This window comes from Polypterus senegalus, chromosome 4, assembly GCF_016835505.1.
Source record: "Polypterus senegalus isolate Bchr_013 chromosome 4, ASM1683550v1, whole genome shotgun sequence".
Lineage (NCBI taxonomy): Eukaryota > Metazoa > Chordata > Cladistia > Polypteriformes > Polypteridae > Polypterus > Polypterus senegalus.
The window spans coordinates 149218664-149243329 of record NC_053157.1 but is presented as its reverse complement, the minus strand read 5'-3'; the positions used below and the strand labels follow the sequence as shown (position 1 = coordinate 149243329).

Below are 24666 nucleotides of genomic sequence, written 5' to 3'. Positions count from 1 at the left end.
TATGTTGGTAAAAACATTTTATGTATGAAAACTGGACATAGTTCTTTGCTGGTCAGTTAACAGTCTTCACCACAGCGGGCATGATGGAATGAAGCTTGGCTAAGATATCATGTCCCTTCTGCCAGTTCCCTGAGAAGTGACAACGGGTAGATGATATAAACTGACAAAAAAACGCAGCATTGTCCCTTGTAAAAGGAAACTAAAACACAGTCTATACATCATATTCATCACTCCTGTGGTTTAATACTGCATGTTTGTCATGTCAATGCACATTATAAAAGTGGTTTAATGATATGAATTATTACACGTCATTTATTTGATTTGGTTACATTTCCATACTTGATAAAGTGTGTCCCCAAAAATATCTCTTTTAGTATATACAAATATTCTAAAATCCCAAAATATACAAAATCTGAAATACTTCTGTTCCTAGGCACTTTGGATTAGGGATACTTAACCTGTAATAATAATAATAATTTATTAAAGCTTCAGATGTAAAACAGTAACATTCATGCAGACAATTGTTTGATTGGGGTCTGATTTTGTTTTTCTAGGCAGAATTTGGCTAAGGAGATGTATTTTAGTGTTGATTGTTCATTAAGGAAGGGGCATGAGATTTTTTTCAATATTGTTCCTGCATTTCTGCTTCTTAAAAGGTTGTAGCTGGGATCAGCATTTCTACCAGGACATTTTGATCTTATGATTAGATGCTCTGCTAATTAATCATTGAAGCTTCAAAATGTTAATCTTTCACATTATACCTGCTCTTTTACGGGTTTGTTTCAGAGTATTGGTTGCCCCACTAACTGAACTGGATTTCGTCAAATCTTTCTTTTTGGAACAGGTAAATCATGAGCCTGATCCAAAAAGTAGGATTAGTGTGCTATCTGCATTTTTGGCTTTACATACACCATAGCTTTGGCTTAATCAGTTCCAGAAACACTGGTTTGGCTAAACCCAAGTTTTCTGGAATGCAATTTGTCCAATTTCAGTGAATCTCGATTTACTTCAGTTGTATTTTGCACTAATGCAGCTTTCTGGAGCAGATCCCCAGTCTTCTGTTAAAATGGACAAATCCTATGAATAGTTTGTTTACTTGTTATTCCATTTGTCACACACGCAAGACTACTTCAGGACTCTTCATGTAGTAATTCCACCCACTTCTTCAAACCACCTATATAACCACCTCCATCACCATAATATCTTCATTGTGTTTTTAATTTGCATTTGGAAAGACAGCAAGTTACAGCAACTGATTGACAATTTTTTTATGTTTTTCTTTGAGCCATCAACCCTTCAATTATATGCGAATCACCTTCCAGTGCCCCAACCCTTTATGATCTCTTTTGTGTTACTGCATTTTCTAAAACGAGTTGGATACACTGTTTCGCAATATTTGTGTAACCTCAAGATAAAAATTAATACTCCATTCTTGCCTTAAAAAATAGATGTATTTAGAAAGTTTAAGCCATTTTTTCATGCTTGGACCTTTGTACACTTTAGCCCCATTATAAACTGCAAAAACAGACAAAGTACTAGGAGATTGTAATGGCCGGGGCCCTGAGTTATAATGGGTTACTCACATAATAATAATAAAAATAATAAGTGACAGAAACAAAATAAATACAGTGCATACCTCGATAGATGTGTAAACGTTCCAATCACATTCGGTGTTGGAAATGGTTGCCTTCTTTTTGCAAACACAGATTGACACGCCGCTCCACATTGGCAAAGGTATCCGCAAGCATTGTAGGGGTGATAGAAGCAATTTCCTGTTCAATGCTTTGCTGTAATTGTTCCACTGTATGAGGACTGTTCTTGTACTCCTTTCCTTTTAGCCTTCCCCAAAGGAAGAAATCCAGAGGTGCCAGGTCTGGGGACTGAGGTGAACATAGTCCCTTTGAAAAGACCCGATTGCCAAAAAACTATTCAATTTGTGCCATGCTGTGAGCTGACAGGTTGCCCAATCATTTTGGAAATAACCTTCACTGATCTCATGATCATCCAGTTCATTCACAAATAAGTCAAAAAGAATGCCATGCCTCACTTGTTCATACATTTATCCTGGAATACTGTGATCTTTATTTAGTTTGGATTGCTTCATTATTAAGACAGTAACACATCATAACTCAGAGCCCTGCCCATTAGAATCAACCTATACAGTGGAACCTCTGGTCACGAATGTCTCGGACCACGTACAAATCGGGTTAAGACCAAAAACTTTTGCATCTGTTCACGACCACACTCTCGGGAGATGAACAAGCCAGTTTTCCTTCCGGTTCGTACACGGTGATGATTTCCACACGTGTTTAGTCTCTCCCTATGCATTCCCTGTGCAGCGAGCGAGACAAGGCAGTTAAGGAAGGCAGTAAGGCCAAGAAGGCAGTTAAAGAATGCACTGGGCTTGTTTTTAAAGAAACTGCAAGGTTAGTTTTCTATGTTCAAGGTTTTCTCAGTGTTATTAAATGTTTTTACATTTAGTTTACTATTACACTGTGCATTCTATGGTATAATTAACTATTTTTGTGCTTAAAAATCTTAAAAAAATATATATTTACATACAGCTCATACGGTCCGGAACGGATTAAATGTATTTACATACAATTCTAGCGGGGAAATTACTTCAGGTCACAACAAAATCGGGTTGCGACCAGAGTTTTGGAACGAATTACGGTCGTGACCCAAGGTTCCACTGTACTTTTAAAATATTTAAAAAGTGTTTCACTTTAGAATGCAATTTTTGAGTCAAATTAATATATACAATTATTGTAGAGAAATAACTTTGACTTGTGTGGACTATGGCCGGCCAGTCATCCTGGCCAATACCCCCAGGCCGCCAGGTGGAGCCCTCCCTGCAGCATGCAGGTGCCCTAAATACCAGCAGGGAATTATGGCCATTGGAGTTTTCTCCCACAAACCTGCTGGATACCACAGTGGCCCCTTGAGGACGCTGCAGGGACGCCCAAGGACTGTTACGTGCCCTATAACCCGGAAGTACAGTACAGGCCAAAAGTTTGGACACACCTCCTTATTCAATGTGTTTTCTTTATTTTCATGACCATTTACATTGGTAGATTCTCACTGAAGGCATCAAAACTATGAATGAACACATGTGGAGTTATGTACTTAACAAAAAAAGGTGAAATAACTGAAAACATGTTTTATATTCTAGTTTCTTCAAAATAGCCACCCTTTGCTCTGATTACTGCTTTGCACACTATTGGCACTCTCTCGATGAGCTTCAACAGGTAGTCACCTGAAATGAATAAATTTTTGTAGACCATGTTTTAAAAATATAAAGTTTTCCAGGCTGCAGCAGTGTGTACTTGTTCTTTCATGTGGTTTCATTCACTCAACGTGTCACTTGTCTTTTTGTATTATTGCCCCAAAATAGATGGTGAAATAGCTGTAAAAGTTCAACAAGGATCTAAAGGCCATTCCTTGGAATGCAAAACTTGAAGTGGTACAGTGTAGCAGCTTAATTAAAGAGTATTTAATGAAAGGGCAATATCTTACTAGTTTATTTTGATATCTAATGTTTTTTTTAAACTAATTATGTCCATTATTCATGCATTGTTATTATTTGAACAAAAATAGGTGTCATTTTTGGGGCCAAGGAATGCTAAAAAATATTTTCCATTCAAATTAACAGTAATTACAGTAAGATTACCTGTTATGAAAATTCTGGTGAAGGGGTTTTAGGAACAGATTAGTTTTGAAAAACTGGTGAAGTCTGTATCTTAAAAACAAGTAAAATGTAGTATAAATACTGTACTAACAGATCAATTGTAATTTTTTAAAGGACCTTTTTGTATAGCAGAAAAAAATAGATTAAAAAAATCCATGTTGGGGTACTGGAACTTATACAGAACAGGGTGTCTGTTCAGATTTTAAAAAATAGGTTAAATATTTGCTGTTGTATTTCTAATTTTTAACCTACATTAAGGATCAAGAGCACAGTATCAAAACATTTTTTTAACTATCTCTATTTAACTCTGATGAAAAAAAAAAAAACTTACCTGTACTCAGACTTTCACTTATGTTCCGCAAAATAAGGCATGGATTCTGAATGTATGAAAAGTGAGACAATTCAGTGCAGATAATATCCTAAAACGGATGAAGAACAAAACAAAATAAATGACCTGGTTTTAACTCAAAGCTTACATTTGACCTTCTAGTTTAAAAACAAGAAAAATAATGTGATTTCAAATAAGCATTTTTGATTTTCTGTTGGAGAACAGCATTCAAAAGAGTTTTGTGGATCCCACAGAATCTTCAGTCTAGTTACTCCTGCTGACATTATGGTTACCCAGGCAAAAAAATAAAATGTCTCGTTAATATTGAATGATTTTTTACTTGTCCACAGAGCACATACTTCAACATAAATCTCCTTCACACTTACCAGCTCATCTCAAATATGAGATTTCATTTTTACCCTCATCATCACACTTAAGAATTGTAGCAGCTTTGCATTCCCGTTAACATAAACCTTGAAAGCAACCATAAGCAAAATATATATTTGGAGTGTATACACCTTACCTTTTACCAGAATCAAAGATGTCAGCAACAACAGTGATTATAAGGGTGATAAAAATAAATTACAAAAGGGAAATACATAAACAAAACAGAAATATAATACCCTGCAAAGCTCAATATGGTGTCTTTAACATGTACACTGCATGCTTTTCCAAGATGCTCCTGTTACAGTCATCATGCATAAAGTACTGAGAAAAAAAAGTTAGAAAAAAAAAATGAACTATTTGAAATTATCTTCTAAATGCTCCAAAAACTACCAACTGATCTTCACTCAAATCATTTTGATAGACAAAAAAAGTACATTGAACAAATAGTGTGAATGAAATTGTACATTCTTAGTTTCACTGAATATATATTTTAAATATTCAAGGTCAACAAAGATACAGTTTTGTAGCCCTCTAAAACTATTAGAAATAGGTTGTTCTAATAAATGAAACGACTTCAGGTGTGGGTTTGAGGTACACTGCCCTATAAAACAAGAGTTGGTTTCCTACTCTTCACAATACACAAAAGGAATGAATTCACCAGCATTGGAGCGGGTGTCCAACAAAGACCCTTGTAAACCTCATTCGAACTGTGATGTATGACAGAGTGGGAATTATACTAAGGAGCTTATTTGCTGACACATAGGGGATGGTGGTTATCATCAACCAATTCGAAGTTGTATCAGGAATTTTCACCGGAAAGTATCTGGGAATCTGTCTGAAAATCAGCAGCATAACAATGATCCCAAACACAACTGTAAATAAATGACCCTGTGGATTAAACAGGGGAAATCTTGGCATTTTAGAATTTTCAAGTCCGAACGGGGGCATCAAGCAATTTTGGAAGTCAGATCTTACAGGGGGAAATATTCACGTAATTTATTACAGATGTACTAAAACATCTAAAACTTGCACAATGAACTATCACCACCTAAACAAACAAGGCTTCAGTTACGGACAAAAAAAATGGTGTTCGATTACAAAGTTGGCCGGGAGGAAAAAGCCTCAGCATCGATCTTGGCAACCACTGGTCTAGGTAGACTCGTAAAATAATAATATATTAGCCTATCATATATAACACTGATAATAAGGTTTCGAGACGTAAATTTAACTTCTGCTTAGTAAAAGCTTAAAATGTACAGTTTAGTCTGGCTATTGTCATTCTACAAAACAAATAGAACCAAAACTCTTGAAGTGCTATGAGGATAGGAGTAAATAAAATACATTTTTATTAGCCTCTCTTTAAGTTCGCCACGGTACATTTTCCCAAAAAAGGTTGCCGCTAGATCTTTCACTAGCATAACTAGTGATCCCAACGCTGAGCCCCGTTCGCTTATTTCACGTTGTTCGGACGTACCACCACCGCATAAGCTTACCGTTTTACATAAATCCTTGCACTTGGATACCTCTTCGGTGCAGCTCCCGTTCATTCCCTGAGCTCCTTGAAGTTTATTTTCGTGGAGATATAATGTTAAATCAGACGTGGCTGGCCAATAACTATTCCACCGCAAACTTTCTGCGTGGCAGCCTGATTGTAGCAAATAAAAGCCATAAAGTAAACAAACCCACCACCATGTCCTAAAATTTGACCACAACAGTATATACACTGGACTGAACTTCTGCGCTGAAGACGCGGTGTTGGGCATCTTGCAGGCTTGCGTCTAGTAACGGTGATTATGATTTGTGTATAAAAAAGGAAGCGACAACTAGGGGAACATGTCCTTAAGAATCATTTTGCGTTCGAGCACACTCGACCGTCATTTTCAACCATAGCAGCTCGCTCTCTTCTCACACATTTGCCTCCCAGTGCCCATACACCTTCATAGCTGCTAGTACGCCCGAAAGTCTAGAATCACTTCCTTTCTGTCAGCTTTGTTTCGTGAGTCTCACGCCTCGTCTGGGTTTGTATCCAGGGGGGAGGGGTCCTGGAGCTGTACAAAGTAGTGTTTTTGGGATTCTAAGCAGAGGCTTTGAGAAGCGTCGGACTTGTATTTGCGTGTTGTTTTCAGCAGTTTACAAACATGGCTCTGCGGAGTCTGAGCAGTTCAACACTTTACGTTCTTGATCTCAGGCAAACTACAGTACAGGAGCAGAGATGCGTGAAGAAAAACTTGAGAGTATGGAAACATTAAAAACTACAAATCCCGTGAATCAAAAGAAGCAGGGCGGTAACACAAAAATGATTGATAAGGGACACTCAAAAATGATTGCGCCTATACAGATGATTGATGGGCTACTCTAACTGCTGATTAGTTCAACGAAAACCCCTCTCACAAATGATAGGTTTCTGCAGGAATGATTGACTTATGCTCCGCCCACATTCCATTGCCTCCAAATGCAGTCGTACTTACTTGAACTTTTGTAGTCCCTCGCGGAGAGTGCGTTCGTTTTTCTTGGGTGCTGGTGTATTCTTCATTTGAACAGAGTAAGCAGTTTTTCTTCATTAAAACAACACGAACGTGAGCTTTGGAGAGTTGTGCGGCCCCCAGAAAAGATGACCTGTCAGCCATAATTATGAGTTCAGTATTGGGGAGTCAGCTGCCACAGCTATGTCATCGGGATGTTCAAGCCGTGTTTCCATCCCGGCGACCGATTCCTTGCAAGTTGTTCCAGGTTTACTGGCGTTGGCTATAATTTTGGGGTTGTGCTGTGGAATCGCAACTGCCGTAATCTTGTACTGCTGCGTGCTCAAGACAAAATGTTTCCGTCCCAAGGTAGGTAATAATCGCCGTGATTATTCATATATAAATACAATCCATTTATTATTATACGCGATCACACACGCAAATACTAGGCATTTTATATGTATGAGTGTATATAACTAAATGGTTCCACTGGAGTTGCATTCTTAGGCAACTGAATCCATATTCTGTGTTCGTTAAACTATCAGTGTTTATTAAAGCAGTTACGAATGGAAACCTTAAACTACATTTGGTATACACTTAACGGAACACATAGGAAACGGGAGCATTATTAGGTACGCTAAAAGCATGAGCGTAAACAATGAAGAGGACTTACTAGACATAACATATTTTAAGACTCTCCTAATTTAATTCAGGACCACAATAGCGAATGTGGGTCCTAGCAGGGCAGGGTACAAATGAGGAAGAAGCCCACCTACACAACACTGTGTTTAGGGATGTAGGAGGAAACCACCCCAAACACCGGGCGAATGGGCAGGGTCCACAGGGACAACCACTTGGGTACAGAATTTTAACCCTGGACACTGGATTTCTGAGTCAGCAGAATCCTACCCAACATAGTGGATCTCTCTCTTTTAAATTATTTAATCATTTTTTCCTTTCACGTATTTTCAAAAGGGTTTGTATTTAAAATTTTAAAAACACAATACAAGAAGTATTTTATGGCAGTAAATGTAGGAACCTCTCGTAAGTTTTCATTCAAATGTGAATACAGAGCATAAATAGCCAAACCATTTCACCAAAAAATTAAAAAAGTAAAGTTGTTAGTGCAAAAAAATTAAACCAGTTATGAAAATGCTAGTGTAAAATATTTTCTATATCAGTTTTTATAAAGAGTGCCATCAGTGAGTGCCTTTCGGAATACACACATACAGTACATTTGAAAACAAAGTGACAATGCACGGTGAAAAAATAACAATCTGAAATCTGTGTCACTCACACTAACACCCACATATCCCAAATTTAGAATAACCAATTAAATCTTTGGGTTTGTGGGAGGAAAACCCATGCAGTCATGGGGAGAAAAAGCAGATTTCACACAGGCAGCAACAAGATGCAGGATTTAAATCCAGGACAGTGAATCTGTGGACTCAATGAATATCATTATATTTTACAGATTTTTGCAGATGCGATCAAACTGTACTGAAAGTCTGCTAATTTCTACACATAATGTTGGAAAAAAATGGAGTAGTTGTTATGTGTACAGAGTTCATTGAAATTCATTGCTTGCACGTCCAACCAGCATGTGACAAGGTATCCCTCTTGAGTGCCATAATAAACAAGAATGTATAAAAGAACTCCATGATATTTATCCATCCATCCATTGTCTAACCCGCTGAATCCGAATAGGGTCACGGGGGTCTGCTGGAGCCAATCCCAGCCAACACAGGGCACAAGGCAGGAACCAATCCTGGGCAGGGTGCCAACCCACCGCAGGACCATGATATTTAATACAATAAAAATACCCCTTTATTTGTTCATCTCCTTGTATTACTGGTTCAGATATGCTCCCAGTTCATGAAATCTTGTAGATATGACATTTTGACTGAATTGACATATAAAAATTATACATCACTGAAAAATAATGGAACATGATTTGGGTAGATTGCAATAGAAAGTGACATTTTAGATGTGGAATGGAGCAGTGGAAACTGTCTTCCCTTTTATTGTAATCATGGGGGCCGAGCTGCCCCATATGATGTTAGACTGCAAGTTATGCCTATCTTTCAGTGTGCTACCTATTTTTTTGTTTATTATCTTCTTCACCAGCATGACTGGTTAGCTTGTAGTAGGTCACTTTTTGTAATAGTAGATTGTTCTAGGTTTCCATATGCAGTATATTTCCACTTAATTTCCACCATTGTTCTTGACTACAAGCTACTCTGCTTAGCTAACAGAATTTTGCTGGATATTGTTTTATCAGAGGCTTGGAGAACTGATACAGGGTAAGGTCCCCACGTTGCAAACTTTCACAACTTTTAGAAAAGGATAAGTCCTTCATGTAAGGGGTGCAATTGATTGTTCTTGTGTACTCAGTTTTTGCTTCTTTTTTAATAATACTTTGATTAAGTATATTTGATAGAAAAAGTGCTAATCAGTACCGCACATGAAGTCGATTTAGTAGAACAATGCATGCATTTTAAATAAGTCAGGACTTCAGCAGGAGCATTCTGAAACCCAACTTTGCAGCATTTGATACTTCTTAGTAAAAGATACATTTAAATGAATTGTATTAAGTTAAGGTGAGAATTTAAAAATATTTTGATATTAAGATTACGGATACATCGTGTGTACAACAATTTTTAATGGAGTGGAGAGAAAAATTGTTTGTCATTTTGTTTGGATTTCAGTTTCAAAACTGACTGCTGGCTGTGATTAATGTTATAATAACATAAAAGTTTTAGATGAAGATTTAACTTTAATATATGCAGTACTTGTATTTCAATAGTAAATGGCCCCTGTAAAGAATACACACATTGAATACCAGGGAAATGTAACATATAACATAGAATTATGTGTCAATATATAAAATTTCATATGATCTACAGTAACACTAAGTGATAGTATTTAATGAAACCCATTTCTTGTAACAATTTAATTTTCTTATAATAAGTGCTCACCCAAAGTGGTTAGCTGGCTAGTACTGTGAGTAACTGATACAAAAAAGAGCCACTTAAATAACTGAAGCACAGTCACTCAGATTATCCTGAAAGTACAGTCATTTAGTCATTCATATAACTGAAGAATCATTATTCTATTCTCCATGAGGTTATTCATAAACATTCTGGGGAGACCCAGTTGCTCATTATATTTGTTGCCATGGTGTGAGAAAGGGATTATCTGTGACTTTGACAGAAGGAGAACAGTTGGGGCAAATTTACAAAGAGCCACAGTGACAACAATAATTGTCATTTCACAAGAAACAATGCCTTAGGTGAAGCTGGAGGGAAAATGTGTCATTACTTGAAAGTATCTGTAGATGAAAGGACCCTAATTGAAAATTGCAGTAAGTAGAAAAGAATTCTGAATGATCATGTTAATCCTACAGTGATGCATTGGTGTCCTGTTGGGAGTGGACTCTTCCAGATCCATGGGGCATGAGTGGTCATGAAATGTTTTTTGAAGCATGACAATGATACAGTATATACAACATGTCATTGTCATCCTAGCTACCAGACCTGAGCTCAGTTAATATTTTGGATTTTCAACTAGAGCATTTACCACCACCGTCATCAAAACATTAAATGACTAAATTTCCCAAGAAGACTTGTGTCACAATCCTTCCTTACAGCCCAAGAGACTTGCAGAATCTTATGCCAACTTGGATTTACACTCTTCTGGCAGCACATGGTGGCTGAGTCCCATAACTCTTTGTGGCTTCAGTCCTAAATGCACTTCCCCTTAATTTCCACTGATGTCCTTGAGTACGTGATTCACCCAAAAGCTAAAAGAATGTTGTTGGATCTACTTTATCAATGCCTTTGCGGATTTGAAATACATGGATTAGGTCCCCACACAGTCTCCTCTGCTTGAGATTAAACAGGTTTAATTCTCTGAGTCTGTCAGAGTAGGATATTTCCTTAATTCCTGGGATGCACTTGATTGTTCTCCTCTATACAGCTTTAAGTGCTGCTGTGTTTTTTCTTGTACCATGGTGATTAGAACTGCACACAATACTCCAGATGTGGTCTTACTAGTGCATTATATAGTTTAAGCATAATGTCCCTTGACATAAATTCAGCAGTTTTTATGATATACTGTACGCTAACATTTTATTTGCCTTTTGAATTGCTTCAGTGCTATGCTTAATAGATGAAAATGTTCCGTTGACATAAACCCCTAAATACTTTTCAGAGGTTGCTTCCTATATGAGTGTCTTCCATCTTGTATTTATAATTCATGTTTCTTTTGCTCACCTTTTCTACATTAAACTTAATTTTCCAGGTGTTTGTACAGTCCTGAAGGTTGTCCAGGTCTGTTTGAATTCTTTTTGCTGCATCCTCAGTTTTTGTAATCCCGCCAATTTTAGTGTCATCAGCGAATTTGTCAAGTTTACTAACTATTCCAGAATCAATGTCATCAATATAAATCATATAAATGGAGGGACTCCACTGATGACCTCACTCCATGTGCGGCATTCTCCTCTTATCTGTACTCTTTGACTCCTGCCAGTTAATACTCAATATTTTAGTACAAGCAATCCTATTACTTTATGTTATATTGATGCCAAGTCCCATTTTCTTCATTACCTGAAGTGCTGGTTTGAATTTGCCTGTAAGTGTATGCATGTATGCCTTTTTAAATCTACTTTCAAATACTCCTGCTAAAGGACAGTGTTGAGTGCTGGTTGAAGAGAGCTTTTATTTTTCAACCCTTTTAAACAAGCAATAAAGAAAACACAATGAAATATACAAACGTTGGCCCAGAAGAGTTTTTACCCTCAGGTCAGGACTATTTCCTAAACTTCACTGGCAACACAGAAATAGAGATTCTGTTTGGAAACTGTAGATTAAATACACCAGTGTCATCAAAGGGGCATACTTAATTTGATTTTCAAACCATACACTCTTGAGAGCCACTTAAAATGAGCAACATCCCTGTTACTTAGACTACTTTGTACATCGTATTAGCATTTTACACTTTATCAAAGTAAGTACTGATTATTACAGTACATATGGAAGTGTAATTTTAAATATACTAATTTTGCTTTCAACACTAACATATCCTTAAGTCAGGACAGAAGATCATCCACATCTATAAAATGCATCTTTCAAGTACTATAACATTTGGATGATAAATTGCTAAAGTAAGTCAGAATAGCTTCCTCTGTCCATTTATTTTCAGAAAAACTTTTTTCATTTCAGAGTTTTGGAAAGAAACATATTATTATTGCAAATTCAAGCTCAGGGCAGGAAGCAACCAGTCCTATTACAATAATTCATGCCTCCCACATAATCAGTCATACTAGGACAGTTAACATAAACATACAATCCTCAGTGGCCAGTCACATAGGTTAAATTCAAGCCAACAGACAATGTAATTGCTAAATGTTCTGATGAAAAGCAAACAGTGCCCCTATTTTGCATTAGAGATTTGTACGAGAAGCAAGGCTCTAATGGCTGTTCAGAGGCCATTATTAGTGAGTTATACATACTCTGAAAATCGTTCTTGTTCCAGGAGAACATTTATGACTGGGCTGTTTGATACAACCTGTTCACTTGTTGTTAAAGGTAGTCTGAACTTTATTAGACATGGCATTTTTCTCAGCTTCTATATGTATTATCAATTCAGAAAATCTCAACTGTCTTATTTGTTTTTTTAGGAATTTATCAAGTGCAGTATGTATGTTTTTCTGATCTTGCTTATTCATTTTTTCACTCTTTCTCATTTTCAAATGCTTATTTAATCAATTTCTTCTTAATAAGCATACACGTGAAACATTATGCTGACAGAACTGTTCATCTTCAGCAATCATTGTTACTTAATTTGAATTTTGTTAGTATTTATCTAACTATATGCAATTACAGTGGTATATTTTACAGAAAAAAGATGATTAAAAGAAAACATTAAAAAGAGATTGTTGTTTATTCAGTACTATGGTCTAAAATACAAACTCTTCTTGAACAAAAAGTAACATACTACAGTGTTGATCTGCCTAAAGGATAAGGACTGAAAAGGCCAATGAAAAGAATAAAGAAATGAGAAAAATGAGTTAGTGATTGTAACATTGGTCAGAATGAACATAAGCAGTTGCAATGGCTCCAGGACCAAGTGACCAACTGGACTTGGCTTGGTTTAAAATAGTCGTTGGCATAGTCATTGAAGTGTCATTTGTTTAAAAAGGCACATTTCCTGTGGAGAGAAGGAGTTGCATTTTCACTGCAACTTCAGTGATAGTAAATCAAAGCATTTTTCAGCAGGATCAAAACTGGTACACTTTGTCATGTAGGCTGGCAACTTGAAATTACGTTTTTCACTTTAAAATCATGATTCTGTATAGCTTTTGTGACATAATAATGGAAATTGTGCTGAGAAAACATAAGAAAATATATTTAGATTCATTGTGTTTGTTTAGGGTGGCACGGTGGTACAGTGGTAGCTTCTGCCTCCTAGTAAGGAGACCTGGGTTCGCTTCTCAGGTCCTCCCTGTGTGGAGTTTGCATGTTCTCCCCGTCATGTCTGCGTGGGTTTCCTCCGGGTACTCCGGTTTCATCCCAAAGTCCAAAGACATACAGGTTAGGTGCATTGGCGATCCTAAATCATCCCTAGTGTGTGCACGGTGTGTGTGTGTGCTCTGCGGTGGGCTGTTGCCCTGCCCGGGATTTGTCCCTGCCTTGCGCCCTGTGTTGGCTGGGATTGGCTCCAGCAGACCCCCGTGACCCTGTGTTATGATTGGAGAGTGACTGATTGACTGACTGATTGTGTTTGTTTATATTTTTAAAGCCTGTTTAAAAAAACATTTCAGTGATCTTTTAATTTTCTCAACCAGTAAGCTAGTAATATTGTTTCTAAAGTAGGCTACTATGGCTCTTAATGACGTATAGAATTTTTTCAGCTGAGTATATGAAGTAAAATATCCATTAACTGGCCAGCCAGTTCAAAAATCAGCAGCAACATAAATAAGCAAAGTAATTCAACAGTAAGCTTTCAACTGGACCTAATATATCATCACTATATTTAGCTGCAATGAACTTAAATTTCAAAATCAAGCTTTTAAGTTCAGTGTGGTTGTGCAAAGACAAAGTGTGCAAATTTGACAGTCATGAAGCTATAATTTCAAGATTAAATGCAACTAAAATAATTGTAGTGCTGTAATATAAAAGAAAATTGATGTCATCCTGCTACAAAAGGGAGGATAAATAGTGCCTGATTAATTTAAGACAACTTACTTATTTGATTCTGTGTTATTTTTATGAAAAGTGAAGTGAAACAGAGATTCATTTGCTTAAATTAGCATCAGATTTTACAGTACAGTATTTAAAGACTTACATGATTTTATATATCCTAGTTATTATTTATATTTTGCAATATCAATAAGAAAATATTAATGTTAAGTTAAATTCTTCAAGTTAGCTTCCCTAAATTCTTCCCTATTTAAGTGAAATGAGATTAGGCAGATTTGATAAAGTTTTATTATGTTATACAAATTATTTTCTAGTTTCAGAATCCGGAGTCAAAAAGAGTTTCTGTCAACACAGAGACAGATTTAGAAGAAGATTATGATCACAGGAATGCCACAAAGACACAGTCCAAGGATTTTGTTGGAAAAAAGGTTTGTGATTTTAATTGTTTTTTTTATCAAACATGAAATACATGTTGTACCTACGAAAGAAATTTGTTCAATAAATAATCATTCAGCACCCTTTCACATTTGTAATCAATGTTTTTCCAACAGCTATTGAAACTCTGTCCTATGTGAAATCACCTTTTTGTGATAACATGCCCAGTAAACATAGTCAGCTCCATCTGACGCTGGTAGAAACAGTGTCAGAGAACATGGAGCAGGCTCTGGGACACTGCAGAAATGCACTACATTAATGTTTAATTTCCATATGCAAACATTTTTGCATTTATATTTACTGTTCTGGTTTATGACTGATCAATAAACAGTTACTAGAAGAGATGTATTCTTTTTAAGCTCTAATGTCCATTAATGTATTAACTGTATCCTGCCTATACTTTCCCAAGATTTGTGCTACCTGTACTATAACTTCTCACTTGCTACATGATTAGATATAAATTCCTAAAATGTTAATGTGATAATTTTTTTCTAGTAAGTAAACAATCACTTTTTTCAAAGATTTTAAAAGCTTTTAGGAATGATATTTCTGGTATCAAGAGAACATTATTGGAATTTTGACCAGCTCACTTTCTGTATCTTCTTTTTTCCTAGTGTAATTTTCAGAAAGTTACTGCATGTGTTTTTTGCAGTGTAACAATCAGCCTTGGAAGGGACACCAGATTAATTTATGATAAATGCTAGTTAGCCTTGTAAGGGTTATGTGAAACATTTGTGGAGATTCTGTGTGTCTGATTGATAAATTACTACTACTTATTAAATACTGTATACCCATACTAGTAGAAATAAGTCATTGCATAGGTCCACTTGAATAGTTCATATTTCTGCTAGCCAAGTGACAAATCCTTCCCTCATAATGGCCACCCGACTGAGAAAGGTACCACTAACCTAGCCGTCCATATCCTTCATTTATCACTTTCATCCCCCTGCATCAACATTTCCTCACAGCACTCAATGCTTCATGGGAACTCCCCTGGAATGTCAGTTGTGTCTAGTCGCTTCTTGGCACTTTAAGCTTCACAGGGAAATCTCTATATCAGGATATAGCAATTCTGAAGTTTTGGTGTCCTAACGTAAAGTTGTAGAATATTTCTAACGGTGAATCATTGGTGTCCACATGATTTCAGCTGTCTTTGGATATGCCTGTTTTGTTCAAACTTTGATCTGCATTGCATACAGTTTGTCTGAACACAGTCTCATAATTTCAAAGTGCCATTTGTATTACTTTTTGCCACAGACCTGCAAGCAGATAGTCTTTTTCTGAGTATTCTGAATTACTTTACAGTTTAATTTGCTTCAGGATACAAAGCTTAAGAGGATTATAATTATTTAACTATTTTAATCTTGCAACTAGGTTTGAGCATATGATGTTGTATTATTTAAAAAAACATTTTAATGTGCATCCAGGCATGTTTTGCCTTGTATTCTTAAGCATCATATACATTTTATAGTTAATATGCTGATGTGAACACAAAACCTTTCAGTTTAAAGAAAGAAACAGAAAACTTTCCCAGTACAGCAAGAAATTTTCTCCATGCATTTTTCCTTTCTCAAGTGAAGAGAAAACAAAAAGCTTGTAAAGTCCATTCTGTCTATTATGCTGCATAGATAACAACACTTAAGAGCAAGAATACTACTTTACATTAAAGTGTAAATAAAATAAAAAATAAAATAACATAAAGCTAATATAGGTATTTGCTTGTTTTTTTTGCATATGTTAGTTTATACTCTCTTCAGATTTGTATGTAAAAGACGATAAAAAAACCTTTTCACATTAAGTTAATGCTTTAAAAGAACCTGCTGCCTGGTTTGTGTGTTTTTTTCCTGCAAAATGTTATTTTATACTTCAATTAAAAAAATGAACTGGTACTCTGTCTATAATTGGTTTCTATTTTGAACCCAATGCTGCTGGGATGGACTGTGACTTCCTGTGACACTGAATGGAATTAAGCAGTTTTGAGAATGTCATTATGTATGTGTTTTTAACTCTTAACTAACTAGCTGTATTATTTTCTTTTTGGGTTGCCTTTCTTTTCTTAGGAAAGAAAAAATCCTGTAAACAATGATGTTGCAGCATTTGCATTAAAGGCAAAAGTGATCTATCCAATGAATCAGAAATACAGGGTACGGTTTTGCTTTTTTCTTTGAAATAGCTAGCATATCCTTGAGCATTGTCATCTAAGAAGAAGCAAGTACAATTAATTGTATGTCACAGAGTTATTGTCTGAAGTTGTCAAGGAGACACATTCCCCCACTACAGAATGAAAAAGATATGTGGTATCTAGGAGGCAGGTTTGTCCATTTGTATGTTTGTAGTTAGGTGATGAGTAATAACTGCTAGAAAAACATAAATTAAATACAATACTCTGAGCTTTCTCCACTGTAAAACAAAGATAAGAATGACAGCTTAAGTTGTTTTTTAAAAACTTCCGGCATTTGTCCCTCTAGACCTTTAATGACTTTTGTAATGAGACAAAGGCAAGGTGTATGTTACTCAAGCATTGCAGCCAAGTAGCTTTTCACATTTAAAATGCCACTCTGAAATTGTGCAACAGGATGTTTTAATAGTTGTTTTCTTTTTAGGTTGTTGAACAGGTAATGACCAACTTCTTGTCATGCCACAGTTTATTATTTGAAACTTTGGATGTGCTGGTTTACATAAACTTTGAAATGAAATTTAGAATTGTTTTTCTTTATTTCTATTTTACTTAAGATTTCACATTAATATAGTAATTTAATGTTAATAACTTTATTATTGAAATTATTTTGTTATTAAAAATATAATATGTTTAAATATAGTATGTGAAGAATAGTACAACCAGTGATGGTTCGTACACTGTGATCTTATCCCCCTGCTACCCAGATTTGGATTTAGCTGGGTTCAATTGGTGGATGGACATTTACCCTAATATAAGGAAAGTTCTTACAAAAAACATACACACTCACTCATTTGTAGTTTTTTGGTTTCTTTCAACTTTAAATAGTAATATTTCATATAACTTTATTTAAATAAGTATTTTGTGGTTATCCCTGCTGCCTCATGGATCCAAAGCCTAGGGTTTGATTCCAATGAACAGCTGTTGTCTGTGTGGAGTTTGCACATTTTTCTAATGTCTCTGATACTTTGATTTTCCTATTACGCACAGAGACAAGCATGTTAGGTTCTAAATTGGCCTCATGTGGGTGCGTATGTTTGTGTGGATCCTGTAGTGGAATGGTAAATGTTCCAAAGTCACTCTCAAAAGGGTTTGGGGTGTGTTTGTTTATATATATATATATATATATATATATATATATATATATATATATATATATATATATATATATATATATATATATATATATATTGTGGGAACCGTACCCCCAGACACAGGCAGACCGAGACCAGGATGTCCAAAACACTCTTGTTTATTTATTTTTTCCACTGCAACCACAATGCCTTCTCTCAGCAACTCTCTTACCTTTTTTCTTCTTCTTCTTCCTTTCTTTTTCTCTCTCTCTCTCGACCTTCTTCCTCCTCCTCACAAGCTTCGTCTCCTTCCTCCCAACTCTGGCTCATTGTCGGGAAGGAGGCGGCCCCTTTTATCCTGACCCGGATGAGCCCCAGGTGCTCTCCTTGACGTCACTTCCTGGTGTGGCGGAAGTGTCAGGAAAGCACCTGGTAGCACTCCGGGTCTTCTTGGAATTATTTCCCGCAGCACTTCCTGGTGTGGTGGAATTGCTGCCATCCAGGATTCTCCAACTGTCCGGGTGCCCCCTGGCGGTGGCCACGTCCTCTCACGGGCATCCCAGCTCCGTCTTTGTGGAACCCAAATAGACCCGGGCGGCTGCCCTCTCGTGGCCGAGGAGAAGTATTGTCCTAGTTGTGGACTGTCCAGGCGTCCCGGCCGGGCAGTGTCCCCGTACATCTGTGACATTTATATATATATATATATATAAAGTGGGGAATGGCTGGGTCCCATGTCCGGCCGGGATCCCTGGGGAACGGAAGGACTGGGAGAGAGGCAATATCTACCCCGGGAGGCAAGAGGACATTCCCACCTGGATTACATTCACGGTTACAGGTCACGGGCTTGGAGATTGGAAGTTCAACCATGTGGGGGACCGTGGCCACCACCAGGGGGCACCTGGACAGTTCCAGAGCTATGGACTGCAGCACTTCCGCCACACCAGGCAGTGCTGCCGGAAGAGAATCCGGGCGCCCTTGGAGTGCTTCCGGGTGCCAATGCGGCACTTCTCCCACACCAGGAAGTGCTACAGGAAAATCATTACAGTGCACCTGGAGCACTTCCGGTGGCAATATAAAAAGGGCTGTGTCACTCCATTCGGAGAGCTGGAGTCGGGAGGCAGAGGACAGCGTTTGCGGGAGAGGAGTGGAGGTGGTGAAAAAATAGAGAAGAAGAAGAAATAAAGGAAAAGAAAAGCACTGAGTTGTATTGCGGCTGTTGGCTGTTGGTGTCAGGGGCTGTATAAGGAAAAAGCAAATTAAATGTGTGTGTATTTGGGACTTGTGAGTCTGTGTTTTTCTGTTTTCCGTGCATCTTCCACAATATATATTTATAAAGATACATAACATATAGAAAAAAACATAAAAAATAATTTCCTTCACAGTGACCAAGTTATGTTAAAGCTAAACCCCAGAAATACTTTACATCCCAGAGTTATGAAAAGTCACTTGATGATTAATTACTATATCATACTGGCAATATGAACTACCACACACAAATATGCATATCTAGATCAGCAATGTTCTGATATACATATATATATTTTATTTCATGGTTGTATTTATGGAGTATACACAATTATGCATATATATGGGTTTGTAATGTTATGTATTTTTTGCATTTTGGCACCATTGTTAGCTTGAAAGAAGAATCCCTCACAAGATGTGGTATTTTTTAGAAGTAACAAAGAATATCTGTTAAAAGAAGAATTCTGTGACAGGTGTTTGAAATGACATATTTTTAAGTAACTTGTTAGTGTAATTTTGCTGGTTTGAGATTTTCATTTTATGTGATCTTGAAATCATCATTTTAAAAAGTATTGTTTATAGCAATTAGTAGAACTATAATAAGGTTTTTATAATAATACATAAGAATGCAGAAGAATGACTTCACTAATTAAATGTCTGAATATTCAGCCTTTGGCAGATGGTGCTTCAAATCCATCCCTTCATGAGAACACAACACTTGGAATTCTGCCCAATCAGGCACAAGATGGTACTAGTTCATCCAGCAATGATTCTGTAAGCCAGGCAGCTGATGATGACGATGAGAGTAGCCATTTCATTTGTTCTTCACCGATCCCCCAGAATGAGATGTTTCCAAAAATTTTCAGATTTTCAGAAACACTCAGCTGTGCCAAGTATGTATTGTGAATGTGCAGTGCAACTTTTTTATTTCTTACACCTACCTGATAAAGACACAATAGTCAAAATGCTGTGTATTTGATATCTTGATTTATTTTTCAATGTGGAATAGACAGTATATTATATATTTTTTTAAAATGCCCCTGTTGTTGAAACTGTTTAATAGTATATTGTGCTTTAATTAGTCTTGTAAGTGCTTAAACCACACATTTCTTAAAACAGTTTCTTAAATGTTTATAATGGAATTGTCAGTGAAAGGGGCCCAAAGTAGTCTTCAGTTTTATGTTGATGGTGTGTAATACAATGTGTATTTCATCAGATATTCATATGTTATCATTTTTTTAGCCAAAAGAAATCTTTCTGCAAATAGCAATTGGTAATAATCTATAAATATTAGAATTCTTAATTATATTGTTTGTTTAAGAATATAATAAATCCTATAAAAATATTTAATCAGAATTTAATTTTGTGTGGCAAAAAAAATAGTTGGATTTAAGGTATTAATAAGAAACGTTAGTTGGTAACAGTTAAAGTCAGCTTTTGAATGTCATGATTAGCAGCAATTAGTTTGTGAATTTACCTGGTACTTCATGACGTATGAATGAATGAACAAGTTAATTTACTTATCTAATAAAGCAGAGTTGTATATGATATTTTCTTTTATCAATGTAATATTTATATTCATTTCTGTAATATTTCTATTTATAGAGAAAAATCATACTTAAAAAAAAAAACTTTAAAAGTAGATTTGTTTCTGACATGCAGTAACCATTATACCATTTGAAGAGTATATTATGTATTCATCAGTTATGGTATTACGCAATGTACAGTAATAAATGGTTACAGGTGCTTATTTTGTGGTACACATGCCATTAGATGGTGTAGAAGTGTGCAGTAGATCTATTAAATGTTATTTCCTTTTTCTAATGTATGGCTTGTTTCCATAGGGAAGCCACGCCCAGTTGACCTAAAGCAGTTGCTGCTATGACAAGAATAGTATGACACACACTATACAGTTAGTAAAATTAAGGTTTATGGAATACTCTTGTTTGTTTTAAAAGCTTTTATATACTGAAATAGTTCATCCGATCTTTTTGTTATTCTAATACAGACACTAAAACATTGGTGACCTTAGTTTTCTTCAAATGTATGTACAGTATATGAATATAACCATGCAAGTGACAATTTAGAAAGTTACAAAACAATGCAAGAACAAAAAAAAAAACCCGCGTGTTTCAACACACTTTGCAGATGCTGGGTATTCCTAATTAGAATCTTAACAATACTCTCCCAAGCTTCACACATTTTACCAAAGAAGCGACCCTGTTCAGGATAAAAATGGATAGAAAACAAAATGTAATCCAGTAAATTTAGGCAACTGTGTCTTACATAACAGAAACAAAAGTTAAGAATAATTTAGGAGACTACTTGTTTGAAAATAGTAATACTTGAATATAGCCATTTTGGTTAGATGTTCCATTACAGGCTCTATCTGCAAAAATACTAAGAGAATCAAAGATATAAACTCAATTAGAGCTCATTGAAGTTAGCTATTAAAAAAATATACCTACAAAAAACATATGTACACAAAAGTTAAAAACAACATACTGTACATCTAAGTACAACAAACTCTTTTATATAAATTTTTTGCTTGCAAATTTCCCTCCTCATTATGTTCATTTTGACATTATAATTACCTGTACAATAAATTGTGTATTTTTTAATGCAAATATTTGTATTTTAATCTATAACTTACCTGTCCATGCCATTTTGAAAAGTGTGGGAGATCCTAGAAGCCTGAATCTATCTTGGCACCAATAAAAAGGAATCAGCTCTGAACTGCACACCAGCACATCTGAAGGTCCATATCATCACATAAACTCAAAGAGGGGAAATATAATCTTACCATTCTAACATTTACATTACATCAAACAGTATTTTTTTTAAATGGGCATTTTAATAAAATACATAATGAATAAGATGAATGGTCCATTACTACAGTACAATGATTTGACTGAGTAAAATTTTGGGTGCTGCAGGTTTGACTCCAGGATAAGCCTTTACAGTGTTGGCATGCTAAGGCTAGAGCACTTGGACAGCGAACTTGATGATGAAAAACAAGGGGTATGTATCGTGTGCTATCCCTTATTTAATAAACATTCCTAATATCAAATAATAATGTACTAAATGATTGTAAAGAATGTAATATACTAATCTGACTGCGTGTATTTCTTTCAAAAGAAGAGCTTAAAAGTTTATTTTTTACTTACTTGTAGCTTTTTCTTCAAGTGCTTAGAATTCTCCTGAAGGATTTCCTGCAGAAGGGCATGATTGATGAAACGTTTTACACCAGTAATATTTTAAAGCAGGAAAAAGTAAGTGCACTTTTTCAACACTTTTTGAGTGCTCCTCAGTACATAAGCTTTTATTGAACAGCATTTTTAATGAAACCCATGCTTTCTAGTGAATGTATGTGCAAGTGATCAGATGTTTGAAGCATTTCAGACTTGTTTTTAAAAAAGGATAAGTTCAGCATTTTACACAATTAAGATTATTTCTTCATAATAACGATATACTATGTTGCTACATGAAATTGCATTCTAAAGTGAAGAATTTTTTAACAAATTTTTAAATGTACATAGTTGTTGCTTGCATTTAATCACTAAACTGAAAATAAGTAAGCAATAATAATAACAACGTTTTGTACAAATGCAGTGTGATAAGAGAATAAAACCCATATCGATTTACTCTTTTCTGGACCTACTTTTACCATTCTAGGCGAAGGCGAAACCCAAGATGCAAGTCCATTGCAGGGCACACTTATTTCTACACACACTCATAATTTAGAGTACCAAACAAAACCAATGCAAACTCAAGGAGGATGTGTAAAGTTAAAATAAACTGTGACCAAGGTGCAAATTGAACCTAGGACCTCTGAATTTCTATATATCCAATCCTTGATGGCAGTCCTGTCAATTTGGAGTACTGCCAAATATTAGAACACCACTGGGTACATCAACCTGTTTTATTTATTTTTAATAAGCCTCTACTGTTAGACACATTTTCTAAATTTTGCTGAAAGTTTTAAAGTTTTAATTCTTTGTTTATTTGAATATTCAAATTACCCAAAATCATTCTGTCAAAGCTATAAAAAAATTAATTATTAAATGTTGGTATTATTCAGTAGCATAATATGTTTTAAGTTTTCAAATATTAGATTTGTTTCTACTTTGAAAATGAAATGCTGGAACAATATAACACTTAAAATGGGACTTTTCCATAGAAACAAACATTTGTCATGATCATTCTACTTGTCAAGATTTTCCTCCTTACTTGTACACAGTTCTTAAAAAGGAATTGACTTAGTAGATTATCTTCCGCTATGATTTTGTAAGCAGTAATTTTTCAAAATTCTATAATTGGAATTCTAATGGTTAAGGATTCCAAGTAATAATGTAATTGTATTATACACGTAAATGTAATGTACTAAGGACTACAGAATACCATCTGACAGATCTGTAAAAGTGAGATTCAAACATTAAGTGCTCACACATGAAAATATCTCACAGTATAGGGAATGATTCTGTCCATAAGAATAAAAATAGTATGTCTACAAAGACAAATACACAATTCACTCTGTACGTCTTATTACCCTCATAACCTTGCTTTAAGCTTGTCTGGTGGAGTGATAACCAGACAAGGCCATACCATATCATAACAATGTCAGGCACTTGTAGTGTAGTCACAGCATGTCACATGTACCCAACCAATATGATAGTCAGTCATTCAAACAATTGATATAGTGGGTGTAATCTTTACTCTTGACGCCTGACTGATATGTCATAGCATGTGATAGAAGGATGATGCCATCTATACTAATAAAAGGCAAAGCCCTCACTCACTCACTCACTCACTCATTCACTCACTCACTCACTCACTCACTCATCACTAATTCTCCAACTTCCCGTGTAGGTAGAAGGCTGAAATTTGGCAGGCTCATTCCTTACAGCTTACTTACAAAAGTTGGACAGGTTTCATTTCGAAATTCTACGCCTAATGGTCATAACTGGAAGGTATTTTTCTCCATTAACTGTAATGGAGTAGAGCTGCAAAGACGTAGGGGGCGGAGTTTCGTGTGACATCATCACGCCCACGTAATCACGTGAACTGACTGTCAACGCAGTACGTAGAAAACCAGGAAGACCTACAAAAAGCGCTTAAGAAAACATGCATTATATAATTGAGAAGGCAGCGAAACAATAAGAAGCGAGCGAGTGGCATATACTACCATATTCATGAGTGCTGCTACCTCGGAAAGAAAGCAAGGTGTAAACCTAAACTTTAAATTAAGTTCATAGACAGGCTACCGCTGGCGTTTCACATGCCCACAGGTAATGCGGGATACAAGTTTAATGAGAGGACGCAGGATATAAACGAGAGTTTTGATCACTTTGTAACTAAGTTAAAATTGTAGGTGAAGGGGTGTGCTTATGCAAATTCAGAGACTGTGTTTGTGGGGATTGACAGTTAAGCGGGTGGGGAGTCACGTCATCATCTCCCTCCCATTTACCTCAAGTTAATACACACGCTGTCTCTAGAGTTTCAACACACTGAATCCTCCAGGCACTACTTACAAAAGGTCACATTGACAAGCGTGTTACGCTATTTTTAAAATCTTTCCTTTTCTTAGCACAAGCACAGCTGAGAAGCTTCGATGCATGTGCTCCATAACGCGTTGAAAAATAATGCATTTAATCACACTTTGCATTACAA

The 24666-nt window shown here is 35.9% G+C and overlaps 2 protein-coding genes across 4 annotated transcripts in view; one reads left to right on the top strand and one right to left on the bottom strand.

Annotated features, from left to right (window-relative positions):
• LOC120527721 (limbin-like) overlaps window positions 1-6596 on the bottom strand; it is a 220501-nt gene extending 213905 nt beyond the window's left edge. The window contains exons 1-2 of the mRNA XM_039751471.1: window positions 5897-6596; window positions 4020-4107 (exon numbers count right to left, since the gene is read on the bottom strand). Of these exons, the coding sequence (XP_039607405.1) occupies window positions 4020-4107; window positions 5897-6166 (358 nt within the window). The 5' untranslated portion in view covers window positions 6167-6596. The remainder of the gene's footprint in view (window positions 1-4019; window positions 4108-5896) is intronic.
• A 260-nt stretch (window positions 6597-6856) lies between these two features.
• The window catches only part of LOC120527720 (ellis-van Creveld syndrome protein-like), a 69272-nt gene continuing 51462 nt past the window's right edge, over window positions 6857-24666 (top strand). For all 3 annotated transcript variants that reach the window (XM_039751468.1, XM_039751469.1, XM_039751467.1), the window contains exons 1-6: window positions 6857-7234; window positions 14382-14495; window positions 16563-16646; window positions 19666-19889; window positions 21933-22017; window positions 22170-22268. In XM_039751468.1, the coding sequence (XP_039607402.1) occupies window positions 7070-7234; window positions 14382-14495; window positions 16563-16646; window positions 19666-19889; window positions 21933-22017; window positions 22170-22268 (771 nt within the window). In that variant the 5' untranslated portion in view covers window positions 6857-7069. The remainder of the gene's footprint in view (window positions 7235-14381; window positions 14496-16562; window positions 16647-19665; window positions 19890-21932; window positions 22018-22169; window positions 22269-24666) is intronic.